The sequence below is a fragment of the Podarcis filfolensis genome, assembly GCF_964270895.1.
Source record: "Podarcis filfolensis genome assembly, chromosome: 16".
NCBI lineage: Eukaryota > Metazoa > Chordata > Lepidosauria > Squamata > Lacertidae > Podarcis > Podarcis filfolensis.
The window spans coordinates 13,080,755-13,096,564 of NC_139620.1; the positions used below are offsets into that span (position 1 = coordinate 13,080,755).

Below are 15,810 nucleotides of genomic sequence, written 5' to 3' on the forward strand. Positions count from 1 at the left end.
AACTTGAATTTCGTTTGCTTATTTCCCTGACCTCCTCACACCTCCCTTTTTTGTATTCCCGTTCACATAGTCAGTTCAGCAAATCCTTACCCTCTTTCATTTATCTTAACTCTATATCTCAACATATTATAACTATATATTTTCATCCGTTATCAATCCATTTTTACATATTCTTATTAACCTTGTTGCTAAGGCCGCTTAATTTCAATCCAGCATCATTTTAACATTCATCGAACCGCTGACCTTCTGATCGGCAAGTCCTAGGCTCTGTGGTTTAACCCACAGCACCACCCGCGTCCCTCTAAGCCCAGTTAGTCGCTCTGAAATAGTCACATCCCAGATATTGTTGAATCATGCCTCGAGGTTGTACCTCAGCTATACTCCAACTGTACATTTCTATGATTCTCTGATTGCTCTGCCCACTTTCACCTCTGTCCCTGCCCACTTGTGGCCCCTGAAATGTTTCCCTGTAGGAAATGCGGCCCTCCGGCTGAAAAAGGCCCTCCTCACTACAAAGCTTGACTGGCAGGTGAAGATGAGAGAATACTTGGAACTTGTGAAAATGACTGGGAGAACAAGAGGAAACTCAAACCAGAAAGTGTGTGAAGAACGGATAACATTTAAAGAATATCTAAAACAATATTGTGAAAATGCAAATCCCCTGACAGGTCTAGATTGAATCTTCAATATTAAGGAAAACTATAAATGTAGAAAAAATTCTGGATATGTAACAGATATAACAAGAAATGCGTAAAGGTTAAAAATATGTAGAAAGCGCAATGAGGTGAATCAGAAGTCAAAAGTGTGTGTGATGTTAGCCGATGTGTTGTTAGTTAATGTTTAGTTGTCATTGAGATATTGCCTTTGTGTTGTTATATGTAAATTGTTTTGCAATAAAGTTAATAAAGAAAAAAGAAAAAGGCCTCCTCCTGCATTGATGATGTTGCTATATTTGTTATAGCTCTTTATCCTTTGTAATAATTAAAAAAAACTCCTTCAAAATAAACCTTGCCCAACTCTGGTCCAGATTACCTTCGGAATTGTATTCTTTAAAGGAGGAATTGAGGTGGCCGCAGCGGGGAGTGAGTACCGCTCAGCCGTTTATCTCGGCAAATGAAGAGAAAGAGGAGAAGGGGGAGAGAAGATTCACTCTCTCGCTGAGGAGGGAAGATAAACGTCATGTCACAGGCTGAGCCGGCGGAGGATTATGGCCAATATCCCCCATGTGTCACTTCCTCTTCCCGGGGACTGAAGCGACGTTTAATGACAGTTAACTGAAAAGGGCAGGCGACGAGGAAGCCCGAACTGGTGGATGACATGCCTTCCTCTTTTAATAACTTGTCAGCTGCCCTGTCGGCCGTGAAATAGCAAATGGTTATGAGATGTGCCAGCAATCAAACCGGGGAGCAGGGAGAGGAGGGGAAACTTCGGCAACAGAGAATCGGTGGGTTGGTGGGTGGCTGGTAGGGACAGAATTGTCAAAGCCAGGGAAGAGATTTGGCTGCACTGGATTTATTTCTCTATCCGCCTCATTGTGGCCATCCCATAATCACCAGGGACAGGCAAATCAGTCAATTCCGGTTTCTCCCCGGCGACGTTTCCACAATAGATTTAAAGCACTGTGATGACACTTTCAAAACCATCACTATTGCTTCCCCCTCAAAAAAAAAGAATTCTGGGAAGTGTAGTTTGTTGGGGATGCTGAGAGTAGTTACAGGACCACTATTGCCCTCCCAGCGCTACAATTCCCAGAGTCGTTTAACAGCCAATGGTTCTTCAAAGGTAACTCTTGGAATTGTAACTCTGGGTGGGTGGGGGCAATAGGGGTCTCCTCTCTGCACTATTGACAAACTATAGCTCCCAGAATCCTTTGGGGGAAGCCGTGAGTGTTTTAAGTACAGTGGTACCTCGGGTTAAGAACTTTGCTTCAGGATGAGAACAGAAATCGGGTGGCGCCGGCGCAGCAGCAGCGGGAGGCCCCGTTAGCTAAAGTGGTACCTCAGGTTAAGAACAGTTTCAGGTTAAGAACGGACCTCCGGAACGAATTAAGTTCTTAAGCCGAGGTACCACTGTATCGTGCTGCTTTAAATGTCTGGTGTAAATGTGGTCCCGGTTTCTTATTTTGCCAATCTTCAGCTCGGTTCTCCACATTTCCAGATCAGCTTGACCAATAATAATAATAACAATCCATTATGAAAATTCAGCATTTTGGTGCTAATTTCTCCACATACATACATTTCAGTATGAAATTTTTCCTCATACACACATTTTTCTGAGAGCAGCCTTCCTTAATATCGCTGCACGCTATCCCAATCTCTGAGTGGTGTGAAATTCCAGGCTTTCCAGGCACTTGCTGAGGGTTCCTTTGGAAATGAGGTTGTGGTATCTTTAGGATATATGGTGTTTTTACACATATATACAACCTGAGCCTGCGATGGAGGGCTCACAGCATTCAGCCCCCCCAAGTGGTTCTTGCTTCTGCCATAGCCACAGCCCTGGATTCAAACAGGCACCAACCATGGCACCCACTCTCTGCAGCTTGCTGACTTTCACAGCCCGTAACCATTCTCCCACCACTCCAGACCCCAACTGCAGTCCTAAAACCCCACTCTGCTTTGTTTCTGCTAACCATCTCAGAGCTCGGGGAGGTGCGCCACACCACTGCTGCCTGAGTCTTGCATTTGTTAATGACCTTCCCTTTGTTCTCCTTTAATAGCCCATCTCCCAGGCGATCGCCTGAGGAAGCTGGCCTAACTTATATCTTAATCCTTGCTGGATCCAGGAGTTCAGGAAGCTTGATTAAATTCTAAACCTTTACTAGACCCAGGATTTTAGGGGAGTCTCACACCCCTGAACTTATAACAATATAATGACCTGATCCAGAATGCTCACCTTCTGGTATTCTCTTACTTGCCTGGGCAGAGAGGGTGTGTGTGTACCTCTGAATTATGTGCAAGAGTCAGGTATGTTACTCCGCCCACTTTTTACCTCTGGCCACACCCACCAGCAGCACATGGCCCCCAATTGGTTGCCTTTGCAGGAGGGGGCCTCCTCCATCCTGGCTGAGAAAAGGCTTCTCTACCCCTGCACTCTAATGGAAATGAACCTTCTCCATTTTCCATGGGGTGGCAATGAACACTTCTCAGCCTATTCTTCCCCAGCTGATCTTTCTGCTGTGTTTACGATGGCCCCGTAATTTGCCGGCGCATGCAATTCATCTCCCAGAGAGGGTCTTGTGTTGATGCAAACCCGACTGTTCTCTAACAAGCTCGTGAGCTACTTGGAAAACGCAGCCACACAACCCGAGGGCATTTCTCCCCACAGCGGAGACCCCCACCACCCATGCAAGCATATTCTACCAGTGAGCCCCATCCCTTTGCTAAGGGGACTCTCATTACAGCTCTCCAATCCATCCCCTCCTGTCACCGAGGCGATTAAAGCTCCCCAAGGGAGCATTGATGGGCAATGGGAGCCATACGCTTCCCCCGTGCTTCCAAATTAGGGAGGAAAGTTAATAACTTTGGAGACGTTCCCCAGGCTATTAGTGGGGGAGGGGGGGTCGGAGGAAATGTAGAGCCTTAAATCAAGCAGCAGAGGGCTCTAAACAGCCCTCATTTATTCCGATTAGGAGGATGGCATCCCAGGCCTCGTCTAGAAGATACACGCGTGCGGAGGGGCTTGGAGCAAAAAGCGCCGTTGTTCTCTGCAAAAGGAAAGAGGAGTAATGAGGGGAGTTGAAACTGTGCACCAGCTCTGGCCAACTCATAGGTAGGCCAGGCCCCATCTGCACTATACTTTTAAAGCAGTATCAGAACACTTTAAACAGTCATGGCTCAGCTAGTTGTCACTCTGTGCGGGAAATAGGGGCCTCCTCTTTGCACCAGGGCCGGCGCATCCGTGAGGCAGACTGAGGCAGCTGCCTCAGGCGGCAGAATCCAAAGGCCGCTTCCACAGGCGTGCTCCCTGGGCACACACCCCATCGCCAGAGAAGCAAGGAGAAGTGGAAGCTTCCAGTGAGGTCTCACACAAGAGCCCCACAAAATCACGTGGAGGTCTGCAAAGGCCTTGCACAATTGCACCAGAACCCAAGTGAGCCCAGTAAGCAAAGCTTAAATGGGGGGGATGGGGAGCAGGGGCAGGCAGCACTTATGCAGATCAGCTACTTCCCATTTTGCCTCGAAACAGGGCCACCTCTGCCTTGCACCCTTAACAAACTACAAGTCCCAGGATTCTTTCAGGGAAGCCATGATTGTTCAAAGTGGAACAATCATATACATATACAGTCGTACCTTGGTTGCTGAACACCTTGGAACTCGTATGTTTCGGCTCCCGAACGATCGAAAACCAGAAGTGAATTTTCCGGTTTTCGAACGATTTCCGGAAGCTGAACATCCAGCGTGGCTTCCACAGCTTCTGATTGGTTGCAGAACGCTCCTGCAGCCAATCGGAAACCATGTCTTGGTTTTCGAACAGTTCTGGAAGTCAAATGGACTCCCGGAATGCATTCTGTTTGAGAACCAAGGTACGGCTGTAGTGCAGACGGGTCCCAGGCTGAGCTGCAGCCTTATTTAAAGCTCAGCCCATGATAACTGGTAAAGAAGCAACATCCCAAACTTGCTCTAGTTTGAGATGGGTTTGCCTTTCAATGTGAACTGGGTCAAATTCCTCCCCACCCCCACCCCCACCCTTCCATCCCTGGTCACAAGAAGGTGATAGTGTTTCTGTTTCCATCTGTGAAATGCTGGAGCAAATTCATTTAGCCATCTCATCCCCTTTGAGGAGGTGGAGAAATCTGAGATGGTCAGCTTTCTGGGTCATCCCTTCCTCTTTTTGGCCGTGATGTGAGTGAATCACACACACCACCACCACCACCACCCCAAGACAGCAGGCAGGCTGCCTCAGCACAGCAGTGGAGTGTGTGACCCTGCAGCTCTTGCAAGAAAGAAGGAAGGCGAGCTGAATTCTGTGGTGTGTGCCCCCCCCAACACACACACAAAAGTGTGTGTCTGGGCAAAAATAGCTTCCTTGAACAGCTGGAGACATCCAAGAACATCAGATCAGCCCTTCTCGATGGCCAGAACCCTGTGAAGCCCACAAACAGGACTGGATAAAACAGCAACTCTCCCCACTTGTGATTCGCAGAGACTGGTATTCAAAGGCACATCTCTGCCTCTGACAGTGGAGTTAGAGCTTCACTATCATGGCTAGTGGCCATTGATAACCTGAACCCATCATCTTCTAAAGCCATCTCATTGCCACGGACAACATTGTTTCCTGACGATGCTCTCAGCTCTGTTGTTCTGTTGGGCCAGGGATGGGGAACCTCAGATACAGGAGCTAAATACAGCCCTGTCAGGACCGGGAGTCAGGAGCTGGTCAGCAATAAAGCCAAAACAGTGCAGGCCTAGTGGTCACAGCAGCCCTTCCCCGTAGGCCTTGCCCCAATGAGGCTGTTGCGAGGGTGGACGGTCTCTGCCTTCCCACTGCTCTCTAAGGCTGCTCCTTCCCCAGGTCCTTCTCAAGCAACCTGAGAATTCTTCGCCTGGTCTATATTTGCTCCGTTTTCTTCATACCTCTATGGCAGACATATTCAACCGGTTGACCACGATCAATCAGTAGATCCCTGGGTGCTCCTGGTAGGTCGCGGTCAATCGCGGGACCCTGTTGGGAATCTGAATATGTGCAGCTACTCCCACAGAGTCAATTAAGGTTTGGCAGACAGCCAAAAGGTCATGTGAAGGAGTAAGTCTGCCAGGTGATACAGAGGCATGGAGACAGCTCCATGATTGGTCAAGCTCTCTCAAGGGAGTGATAATTAATGGCCTACTAACTGTTAGTTCAGTGGTTCAGTGTGTCAGTGTAGGAGTTGGAGGTTGAGAGAGTTGTGAGTCGTGTCAGAGAGAGCAAGTCAAAGATCTGTGTTCTGTTCCTATAAATAGTCCACTGTATATAATAAACACCTAACTACAAGTTCCTGGTTCCTGCTTCGTCCATCCTGTCTGCAGCCAAGTTGCCAATTGCTTTCGTGAACTCTGCGTTTACTCTGCTAGGTCTGGCTAAGGTTCTGCAACTAGTCAGGAAGTTGCGAAACACCAATAGGTTTTGCCAATAGACCCTTATCGTTCATGGGGTTAAAATCACGGGGGAATGAATGTTTCTGACCCCCTACCCCCTCTCTCTGTTCCTCCGTAAAGTGCCAAACAAATTTGGCATTTGTTGATGTCAGTTGTGGTATTTCCCCCAAAAAAGCTGGCTCCTCCTCCCTCTAATGTCAATGGGTAGTCTACTCCCTCTGACCACACATCTTTGTCCCACCACCAACTCCCCAGCTCTGAGCCTTCTCCCCTTGGGTGTTCCCTAGCTGGTGCCTCCCGCTGGTTCTCTGTGTCCAGCCAGCCCATGACAGCATCACTCTCTGGCTCTCTTGGGTGTTCCTGCCTGGCTGGACTTTGTCCTTGAACTCTTATAACGCCACCTGTTGATCTGGAGGGGGAAATCTTTAGCCTATTGTACAAAAAACACCACAAAATTTGCAATTGTTGCTCTGCCCACTTTTGCCTCACCCATCAAGGACTTGCAGATTCCGAAAGGGGGGGCAGAAAAGAAGGGACCCCCTGGGATGAAAAACATCTCCCAGCCCTTTGTGACCCCGAAACAGTAGCTGCTGCCCTCAGCTCTCGAGTTCAGTTGGGCCTTTCAGGGCCCTAGCATGGTGGTTGTGGAACTAACTCTGTGCAGAGGATAAAGTAGCTGCCTTTTCCTTATTAACTTAATTTCTCCCTTTTCTACTTTACCTTGACAAGGTTCCCCAAAGCCAATTGCTGGGGGGGAGCAAGTTACAATCAAGGAGCCCCATTAAAACATCCAATTAAAACCACTAATCAAAAGCCAATCAAAGCCAGGGAGAACAGGTTGATAGCATCAGCAATTAGCCAGCCTCTGCAAAAGCTTTGCAAAATTAATATCGCCAGCCTCCTAAAAGCCTGGAAAGAGAAACAGCTTGGTGTGCTTCTGTGGGCTAGGTTTAGTATAGCTAAGGGGACGCTTCGCTCCCACTAGATCATAGAATGGGGTGTTTTCAAACTATCATAGAACTATAGAGTGGGAACACAGACCCTCCAAGTGCCCCTATTTTCCAGGGACAGTCCTGGATTTACAGAAGCCATCCTGGTTTCTTATTTGAGCCCGGAATGTCCCACTTTTCCTTAGGACATCCCTATATTCACTGGAGAAATGTTGGAGGGTATGGAGTTATCCAACCTCTGAGCCAAGGAGATAAGTAACTATACAACCTTTAGAAGACTTCTAAAGGCAGCCTTGTATGGGGAAGGTTTTTTTTTTAATGTTTAAAGCTTTGTTTTGTTTCTATATATGTTGGAAGCCACCCAGAGTGACTGGGGCAATTCAGTCAGATGGGTGGTGGAAGAAGAAGAAGAGGCCATCCCTATTTTCATAATGTTGGAGGGTATATGTATATTGGCCTGAATATTGGGTGGGGTCTAAATAATAAAATTGTTGTTGTTGTTGAATAGGTCGTCCCTATTTTCATTGGAGGAATGCAGCCTGGATATTCCAGTTGGTTAGAGTGTGGTGCTGATGATGCCAAGGTTGCAGGTTTGATCCCTGTATGGGGGAGTTGCATATGCCTGCATTGCAGGGGGTTGGACTAGATGATCCTTGGGATCCCTTCCAACTCTACAATTCAATGGTTTTATGAGGGTTATGCTAGATGGGTAGCCTTTGGCCTGATCCAGCAGCTGAGCTATTTCTTTCCTTCTTAAGGAGTCAAGCAGCCTCCCGCCTCTCTTCTGCAACTTCTGGAAGCTGAGAAGGGCTTGCTCAATTGCAGACTCAGCCTTTGGTGGGCTGTTTTCTTCCGCCTGTCTCAGTGCAGGGATAAATTTAGACATGGCCCTCAAAGTTTCTGTGATTTGCAGACGGTCACTGATGATTCCAGAGGCTGCAGCTTCTCCCTCCCGCGGTCAGCTTCTGCTTGCACTTTTTCTAAAATCCCATTTTTGGATAGCCCTGAAGATGGACTCCCGCTGGGTCTGTCTCCTCATCCTTGCAGGTTTGTCAGAGTCTGCTGCCCAGGAAGGTTAGTAGCTTATTCAGCTTATCCTTTGTGGGCATCTTATGACATCTCCTTCTGACAACTAAAATTATGATGAAGATGGGCTTGTAGCCAACGTTGGTCCTACTCAGAGTAGACCCACTGAAATTAATGGATCAAAGCTAGTCATGTCCATGAATGGCTTTACTTGGAGTATGATGATGATGATAGTAGTAATGAAACCATTGCAATTGTGGCCGTTTTCATGAATAATATTGTGATACTAATTATCATAATTATAATTGTGACAGCTTTATTATGTCTGTTTTTAACATTTGCTTTTTATTGGTATTTTTCTATTTATATATATTTATATATATTTGGTAAGTGGTATATAAATCTTGTTAAGCAAATGCCATGAATCAATGGGGGGAAGCGGCAGATACACACAATATGACTACAACAGACTCTAAAAACTGCTCAGATTTTTTGTTTATCTGTTCAGCTGTGGAATGGATAACCTGGTAAGGTTTGGGGCTCTCCTTCATCGGAGGTGGGGTGATCACCTTTCAAGGGTTCTTTAGCTGTGGTTCCTGCATTGTAGGATGTTGAACTAGATCACCCTCAGGGGCTCTTCCAACCTACAAGTCTATGTTTGTTTGTGCCACATATCGGCCTGCATGCTTCACCTTAAATCACAGCTCACCAGGAGCCACAATTGGATTTGTAATCGTGTGTGGAGAACCTGGTAAAATCTATGGAGGTCTTCTAGGTAGTGGCACCCTCCCTGTGGAACGCCCTCCCATCGGATGGCAAGGATATAAACAACTATATGACATTCAGAAGACGTCTGAAGGCAGCCCCGTTTAGGGGAAATGTTTGATGTTTTACTGTGTTTTTATATTCTGTGGGAAGCTGCCTAGAGTGGCTGGGGCAAATCAATCAGATGGACAGTGCCATTATTATTATTATTATTATTATTATTATTATTATTATTAATTTATTTACCGTATTTTTCGCTCTATAAGACACACCAGACCACAAGACGCACCTAGTTTTTGGAGGAGGAAAACAAGAAAAAAAATATTCTGAATCTCAGAAGCCAGAACAGCAAGAGGGATTGCTACGCAGTGAAAGCAGCAATCCCTCTTGCTGTTCTGGCTTCTGGGATAGCTGCGCAGCCTACATTCGCTCCATAAGATGCACACACGTTTCCCCTTACTTTTTAGGAGGGAAAAAGTGAGTCTTATAGAGCAAAAAATACGGTATTTACTTCCTTCGTGCATTAGAACCTACCCCTTTCAATGATGCTGCTGGGGAAAGCTCAGGAGCCTTGTCAGAGAGGAAATGGTCCCAACCTTTCTCCCCTGTGTCTCTCTCTTTCCTTGTCTCCTCACAGACCTAACCAGAAAAGTCTTTGTCTTCCGCACGGAGCCTAGCGAGGCCTACATCATCCTCAAGTCTCTGCCCAAGGAGCCGCTGCAGAACCTCACCGTCTGCCTGAGGTCCTACACGGACTTGACTCGGCCCTATGGCCTCTTCTCCTACGCCACTGAGTCTGAGGACAACGAAATCCTGATCTTCAAGCCCAAGCGAGGAGAATACCGGGTGTACATCGGTGGAGAGTACCTGTCCTTCAAAGTCCCAGAGGACACCCTAGACTGGGAGCACGTCTGTTTCGGGTGGGAATCGGCCACCGGCATCGCTGAGTTCTGGATGAACGGCAAGCCTTGGCCACGGAAAGGCTTGAAGAAAGGCTACATGGTTGGCTCCGGGGCCTTCATCCTGTTGGGCCAAGAGCAAGACCGCTTTGGGGGCACCTACGACTCCTACAACTCCTTCTCTGGAGAACTGACGGACGTCTACATGTGGGATTTCCTCCTGTCTCCTCACAAGATGCGGGCGGCCTACCAGGATCTGCAGCTGCCCCGATGCGCTCTGAGCTGGAAGAACCTGCAGTATGAAATCAAGGGAGACGTGGTGGTGAAGGGCAGGCTGAGGTAAAGGAAACGAGGGAAATCCAGCCTGCCAAGCAGAGTAATCAGCCTTTTCTGTCCCAAATTCTAACCCACCTGGCCACCGAGCTGTTGTGTGGCACACAGAGCATTTTGGAAAACAAAAACAAAAAACAAGCCGTGAACTTCCACTCATCCACTTGGTTTATTGCAGCTTCCCCCCTCCTGGTCGCCTGGAAACACATCTCGCTCGCCAAAGGCGACCAGGCAAGCCTGTGTTTACAAATCTGCTATCGGTGACATCCACATGATGATTTGCCAGACGATGTTTTGCCGCTGAGGTGTTCTGCTGCTGCTTTCCTGGGTCTGTTCTATGGATTTGGTGTGGTTCTAATTGCAATGTAATGTTCTCTCCCACCTCCTTTCCGAGACGTTTTCGTTTAATAAACCAATATAAAATGAGATTCCTTGTCTGGGTAGGGTCTCCTGAACAAATGAAAACATTTTTTTTAGCAGACATCGAAAACAGTTCAACTGAAGTGCCTGCCTGATATGGCATGGAGTGTTCTAGGAAAGTTTATTTATTTAAAATGTTTGCGGATTGCCATAAAATTAAATAAAAGAATCCTAAAAGGCAGAAGCATTATATAGACGGTGCCACAAGAAAATTCTAATTGAAGAGGAGGGCTTTGCAAACCAATAAGAACTTAGAGTGAATTCAAAGGCCGGCAATGATTGGTCATTACATGTTTGGGGAGCTAGGGACCTATGGCCCTCCAGGTTTTGCTGGACTTTAGCTCCCATCAGCCCCAGCCAGCAGGACTAATGGTCAGAGGTGATGGGAGTTGTAGACCAGCAACATTTGGGAAGACTACAGGTGCCCCACTAACCTGATGCATTTCAAGCAGAAGGACATTCCAAATGTGTGTTTGCCGGATACAGCTAGACTAACTCCCCCAAATCTAAAAACTGGCACTGAGAGCAGCTCATGGGACCTGAGGTGCATGAAAGGTAAGCCTGATGGGAGAAATAATTTCAGTTTGATTCGAACACAAACCTTTCCAATTTGCAATTTGTGAACCAATATGCAAACAGAAACAGAGCTCTCCTTCAAGATTTACACTTCCCCATCAATTTCAAAGTTGCAAATCCTCGCAGCCAAAAATTGTGTGCCATAAATGTGTCTGTTTAGTGAAAATAATGTACAAACTTGTGCTATGTTGGGAGAAACTTCTTACGAAAACACACGTGTTAATTGCTGATGCAGAAATGGAGTGAATGTAACCTAAAATGGGGGGAAAGGAGGAGAGAACCTGTACAGTGGTACCTCAGGTTAAGAACTTAATTCGTTCCGGAGGTCCGTTCTTAATCTGAAACTGTTCTTAACCTGAAGCACCACTTTAGCCAATGGGGCTCACGCTACGGCCACGCGATTTCTGTTCTCATCCTGAAGCAAAGTTCTTAACCCGAGGTACTATTTCTGGGTTAGCAGAGTCTGTAACCTGAAGTGTCTGTACCTGAGGTACTACTGTAATTCTCAGTTTTGGCTGAGCAGCTCACCACTGCCATCCTCTGGTCAAAGGAGGGGAGTACAAAGAGAGAAAATCCCTTAGCAGAAAGTGCTCAGAAGGGATCTTGTCTGTCCTCTGCATGAGAATTTCTCACTTGCCTGAACAACAAGACGATTCTGCTGCTTTCTAAGATAGGCAGTGACCATTCCTGGGATCCTTTGAGGGCGCAGCCATGTCAGTTATAGTAGTAGTAATAATAAGAATTAGAATAACAACAACAATAATAATAATTTATTTGCCACTCTGGGCAGCTTCCAACATATATAAAAACATAATAAAACATTAAATGTTAAAAAGCCTCCAGGCTGCCTTCATATGTCTTCTAAAGGTTATAGAGTTACTTATCTCCTTGACAGTAATGTGCCCACCTTCAGTTTCTGCAGCTTGTTGGCTTATATTAGGAATGTATGTTCTGTATTGTTTTACAAATACTACAGCTACAAGTTTGTCATGGCCTTTGGCTAGCACAATAAACTTATGAACTATGAATAGAAAAAGTTACAGCAGCCAGCAGAAGGCCAGCTGAGCCAGGAGAGATTAGTGGGGGGACCTCTCCGGCCAATCCTACACACACACACACACACACACACACACTAGCACAAGGGGGGTCCTTGGCCACTTGGTAAAAGGTAAAGGGACCCCTGACCATTAGGTCCAGTCGTGACCGACGCTGGGGTTGCGGCGCTCATCTCGCTTTATTGGCCGAGGGAGCCAGCGTACAGCTTCCGGGTCATGTGGCCAGCATGAGTAAGCCGCTTCTGTACACATGCTTTCGAACTGCTAGGTTGGCAGGAGCAGGGACCGAGCAACGGGAGCTCACCCCGTCGTGGGGATTCGAACCGCCGACCTTCTGATCGGCAAGTCCTGGGCTCTGTGGTTTAACCCACAGCACCACCCGCGTCCCATGGCCAGTTGGTAGCATCAGTCAAATATGGACAGGCAGCCTAACTTTCTGTGATGTGTGTATGAGATAACATATGGGACTACAGTTGTGTTGGCTCCTGGGTGGTTAAATTTTCAGCTAGTTGACCCCCAAAAACCTTAGAGGTGATTGTCCTCTTTGTTTGGGTCACAGAAAGCAAACAAGGTCATGGCGTTCAATATATCACAAACCGTTCCGATGTGTTTGGTCAGCAGCAGCACTGAGATGTCTTTGGGCCAAGTTTGGGGCTCTTTACTATAGAGAAAAGGCAAACAAAAGACAGCACAGAACAATGGGATCACGTAGAAGTTTATAAAATTATGCCTAGCATGGAGAAAGCGGGCAGTATCCTCTTGTCTCCACGTTCAGAGGTAGTGTGCGTCTTGTCGGAACTGGACTCTAGTTCCCATTTGTAGCGTACACAGAAGACAGTCCTGGGTCATTTGACCCTTGAATTGTAGAATCATAGAATTGTAGAGTTGGAAGGGAACCCCAGGGGCCATCTAGTCCAACCCTCTAGAATGCAGGATTCTCAACTAAAGCATCCATGACAGATGGCCACCCAACCTTTGCTTAGAAACCTCCAAGGAAGGAGAGTCCAGCACCTCCCGAGAGAGACTGTCCCTCTGTCTCTGACAGCTCTTACTGTCAGAAAGTTATTCCTGATACAGGGCGTAGCTTGCCAGAGGGGCCATGGCCCCGGGTGCAGATTTCTCAGGGGGGTGCGCAAAGCAGGTGCCCACATGCCATAACCTCCAGCGTGGCATGGGGGCACCTCCTTTGTGCCTGCTGAGTGCTGCATCAACTGGCCAGGCTCCCCCTACGCAGGTGGCACAGTGTGTGGTTGTTGTGCTCTTCTCGCACCGCCCTCCCCGGATCCGAGCCTTGCAAGGCCACTCGGTGAGAGGGCAGTGTGGGGATGTGGCAAGCATGTGCCCTTTGATCCCAGACTTGTGCGTCCAAAGGCAAGCAGCGCGATACATTTGGCACCAGCTTAGCTGCAAGAGTTGCCGGAAGGAGGTGCACAAGGTGCCTCCAACCATCTTTAGGGACTCCAGATTTGTGTAGGATTTGCTCCTTAGCCTTTTCTTCTCCTGATTGTAAAGATAGTAGATATTTTAGGATCAGTTTTCCTTCTTCTTCCACCTTTCCAGGTTGATGAGCCCCATCTGCCCCTCGCTTTCCGAGCACAATTCAAAATGTTGGTGCTGACCTTTAAAGCCCTAAATGGCCCAGTATACCTGAAGGAGCGTCTCCATCACTATTGTTCAGCTGGGGGGTGATGGTTCAGCTCCGAGGGCCTTCTGGCGGTTCCCTCACTGCAAAAAGTGAGGTTATAAGAAACCAGGAAGAGGGCTTTCTCGGTAGTGGCGCGCACCCTGTGGAACGCCCTCCCATCAGATGTCAAGGAAATAAACAACTATGTACCTGACTTAGAAGACATCTGAAGGCAGCCCTGCATAGGGAAGTTTTTTAATGTTTAATGTTTTATTATGTTTTTATATACAGTGGTACCTCGAGTTAAGTACTTAATTCGTTCCGGAGGTCCGTTCTTAACCTGAAACTGTTCTTAACCTGAAGCACCACTTTAGCTAATGGGGCCTCCCGCTGCCACTGCGCCGCCAGAGCACGATTTCTGTTCTCATCCTGAAGCAAAGTTCTTAACCTGAAGCACTATTTCTGGGTTAGTGGAGTCTGTAACCTGAAGCGTATGTAACCTGAGGTACCACTGTATGTTGGAAGCTGCCCAGAGAGGCTGGGGCAACCCACTCCGATGGATGGGGTATAAAATAATAATAATAATAATAATAATAATAATAATAATAATAATACTTCTACAGCAAATGCAGAAACCGCCTTCTTGACGTTGGACCCACTATTTGCCTCGTCCGCTCAATCTGCTAGAGCCTGTCTTCACATGCAGGGGAAGTCCCTAACTCACACATTGTCTCCCTTCACCTGGTTTAGCTGGCCAGTCTAGGCCATTTCATGGGGTGTAGCCACTGTCGCAGCTTCTAGGAGCCACAGGTGAGAAATGAGTGCAGGGTGGAAAATTCCTGTGCACCTTTATTTTATTTATTGAACAAAATTGATATGCCACTTAAACAAAGGACTTCTAAGTGGCTTAGAAAAGATTCTTCTTTTGTGAAGGCAAACCAACAAACTCAAAGGTCCCTCTATTAGAAGCCCCGCAATTCTGCCGCTTCTAAAGGTGAGCCTTCTTCAGCTAACAGTTGGCACCCGTGAGATTCGTCATTTTCCTGGCCTTTGGGACGCTTGCCTTGTCCCTGGCAGGGAACGTTCTGTCATCTCAGTCCTGCATAGGTCACTCTGATCTCGGCTTGACCCTCGCAGATAACAGGCAAGGGCTGAACCCTCCCAATGGAAGCTGCAAAATCTGCTCATTGCTCCACAACCACGAGACAAAACATCAGCAGAATGTAATTACTCAAAACTGTAAAGAAAAGAAATTTCAAGTTGCTGCTGTCAGCGTTTAAAATCAGCAGCTTCTTCCAATCTCTTAAACCGGCCGCTCCACTGCAAATGCCTTTTTCTTTCTTTCCTTTCTTTTTTGGGTGTGTTCTGTTGCGGCAATGGAGAGCTCTCTGTAATACGTAAATGTGTGTGTTGGCAGGATGGGTGACAAGGCCCTCGCAGTGATCCAGACCCTCCAAGTGTCCCTATTTTCCAGGGATAGTCCTGGATTTACAAAAGCCATCCCAGTTTCTGAATTCATCCCGGAATGTCCCGCTTTTCCTTAGGACGGCCCTCTTTTCATTGGTGAAATGTTGGAGGGTATGGAGCTATCTGACCCCCGAGCCAAGGAGATAAGTAACTATGCACCCTTTAGAAGAAACATGAAGACAGCCCTGCATGGGGAAGTTTTTAAAATATTTAATGATTTATTATGCTTTTGGATATGTTGGAAGCTGCCCAGAGTGGCTGGAGCAACCTAGTCAGTTGGGTGGGATATTATTATTATTATTATTATTATTATTATTATTATTATTATTATTATTATATAGGACACCCCTATTTTCATCACAGAAATGTTGGAGGGTATGTGATCCCGTCTAGGGTTGCCAGACATATCCGGAATGCTGCAGCCTGAAGCAAAATGTATGACATGCCGGCAGTGTCATTTTTGCCGTTCCCCCAATTTTTCTTTGTTATTTTTGCCGGAAAAGCTCAACAACTTTGGGAGGAGGAGGAGGAGGAGGAGGAGGAGGAGGAAGAAGAAGAAGAAGAAGAAGAAGAAGAAGAAGAAGAAGAAGAAGAAGCTCAACAACTTTTGTGTCCAGATATTCA

At 47.0% G+C, this 15,810-nt stretch overlaps 1 protein-coding gene across 2 annotated transcripts; it reads left to right on the forward strand.

Moving 5' to 3' along the window:
- Nucleotides 1-321: 321 nt before the first annotated feature.
- LOC310752127 (serum amyloid P-component-like) lies at nt 322-10,472 on the forward strand. 2 transcript variants are annotated; one of them, XM_083591935.1, is made up of 2 exons: nt 322-1,444; nt 9,453-10,472. In XM_083591935.1, exons 1-2 carry the CDS (start codon nt 1,372-1,374, stop codon nt 10,055-10,057), a joined length of 678 nt encoding a protein of 225 aa, XP_083448061.1. In that variant the 5' UTR covers nt 322-1,371; the 3' UTR covers nt 10,058-10,472. The 2 variants fall into 2 exon arrangements, with proteins under 2 accessions (XP_083448061.1, XP_083448060.1); XM_083591934.1 differs by lacking the exon at nt 322-1,444 and adding an exon at nt 7,798-8,098.
- Nucleotides 10,473-15,810: the final 5,338 nt, after the last annotated feature.

What these genes read in the sequence shown, in the direction of transcription:
- LOC310752127 (XM_083591934.1), top strand. Translation starts at nt 7,909, where the DNA reads ATGGCCCTCAAAGTTTCTGTGATTTGCAGACGGTCACTGATGATTCCA. An exon ending in AGAGTCTGCTGCCCAGGAAG is followed by an intron (nt 8,099 to 9,452) that starts GTTAGTAGCTTA and finishes GTCTCCTCACAG; the next exon opens with ACCTAACCAGAAAAGTCTTT.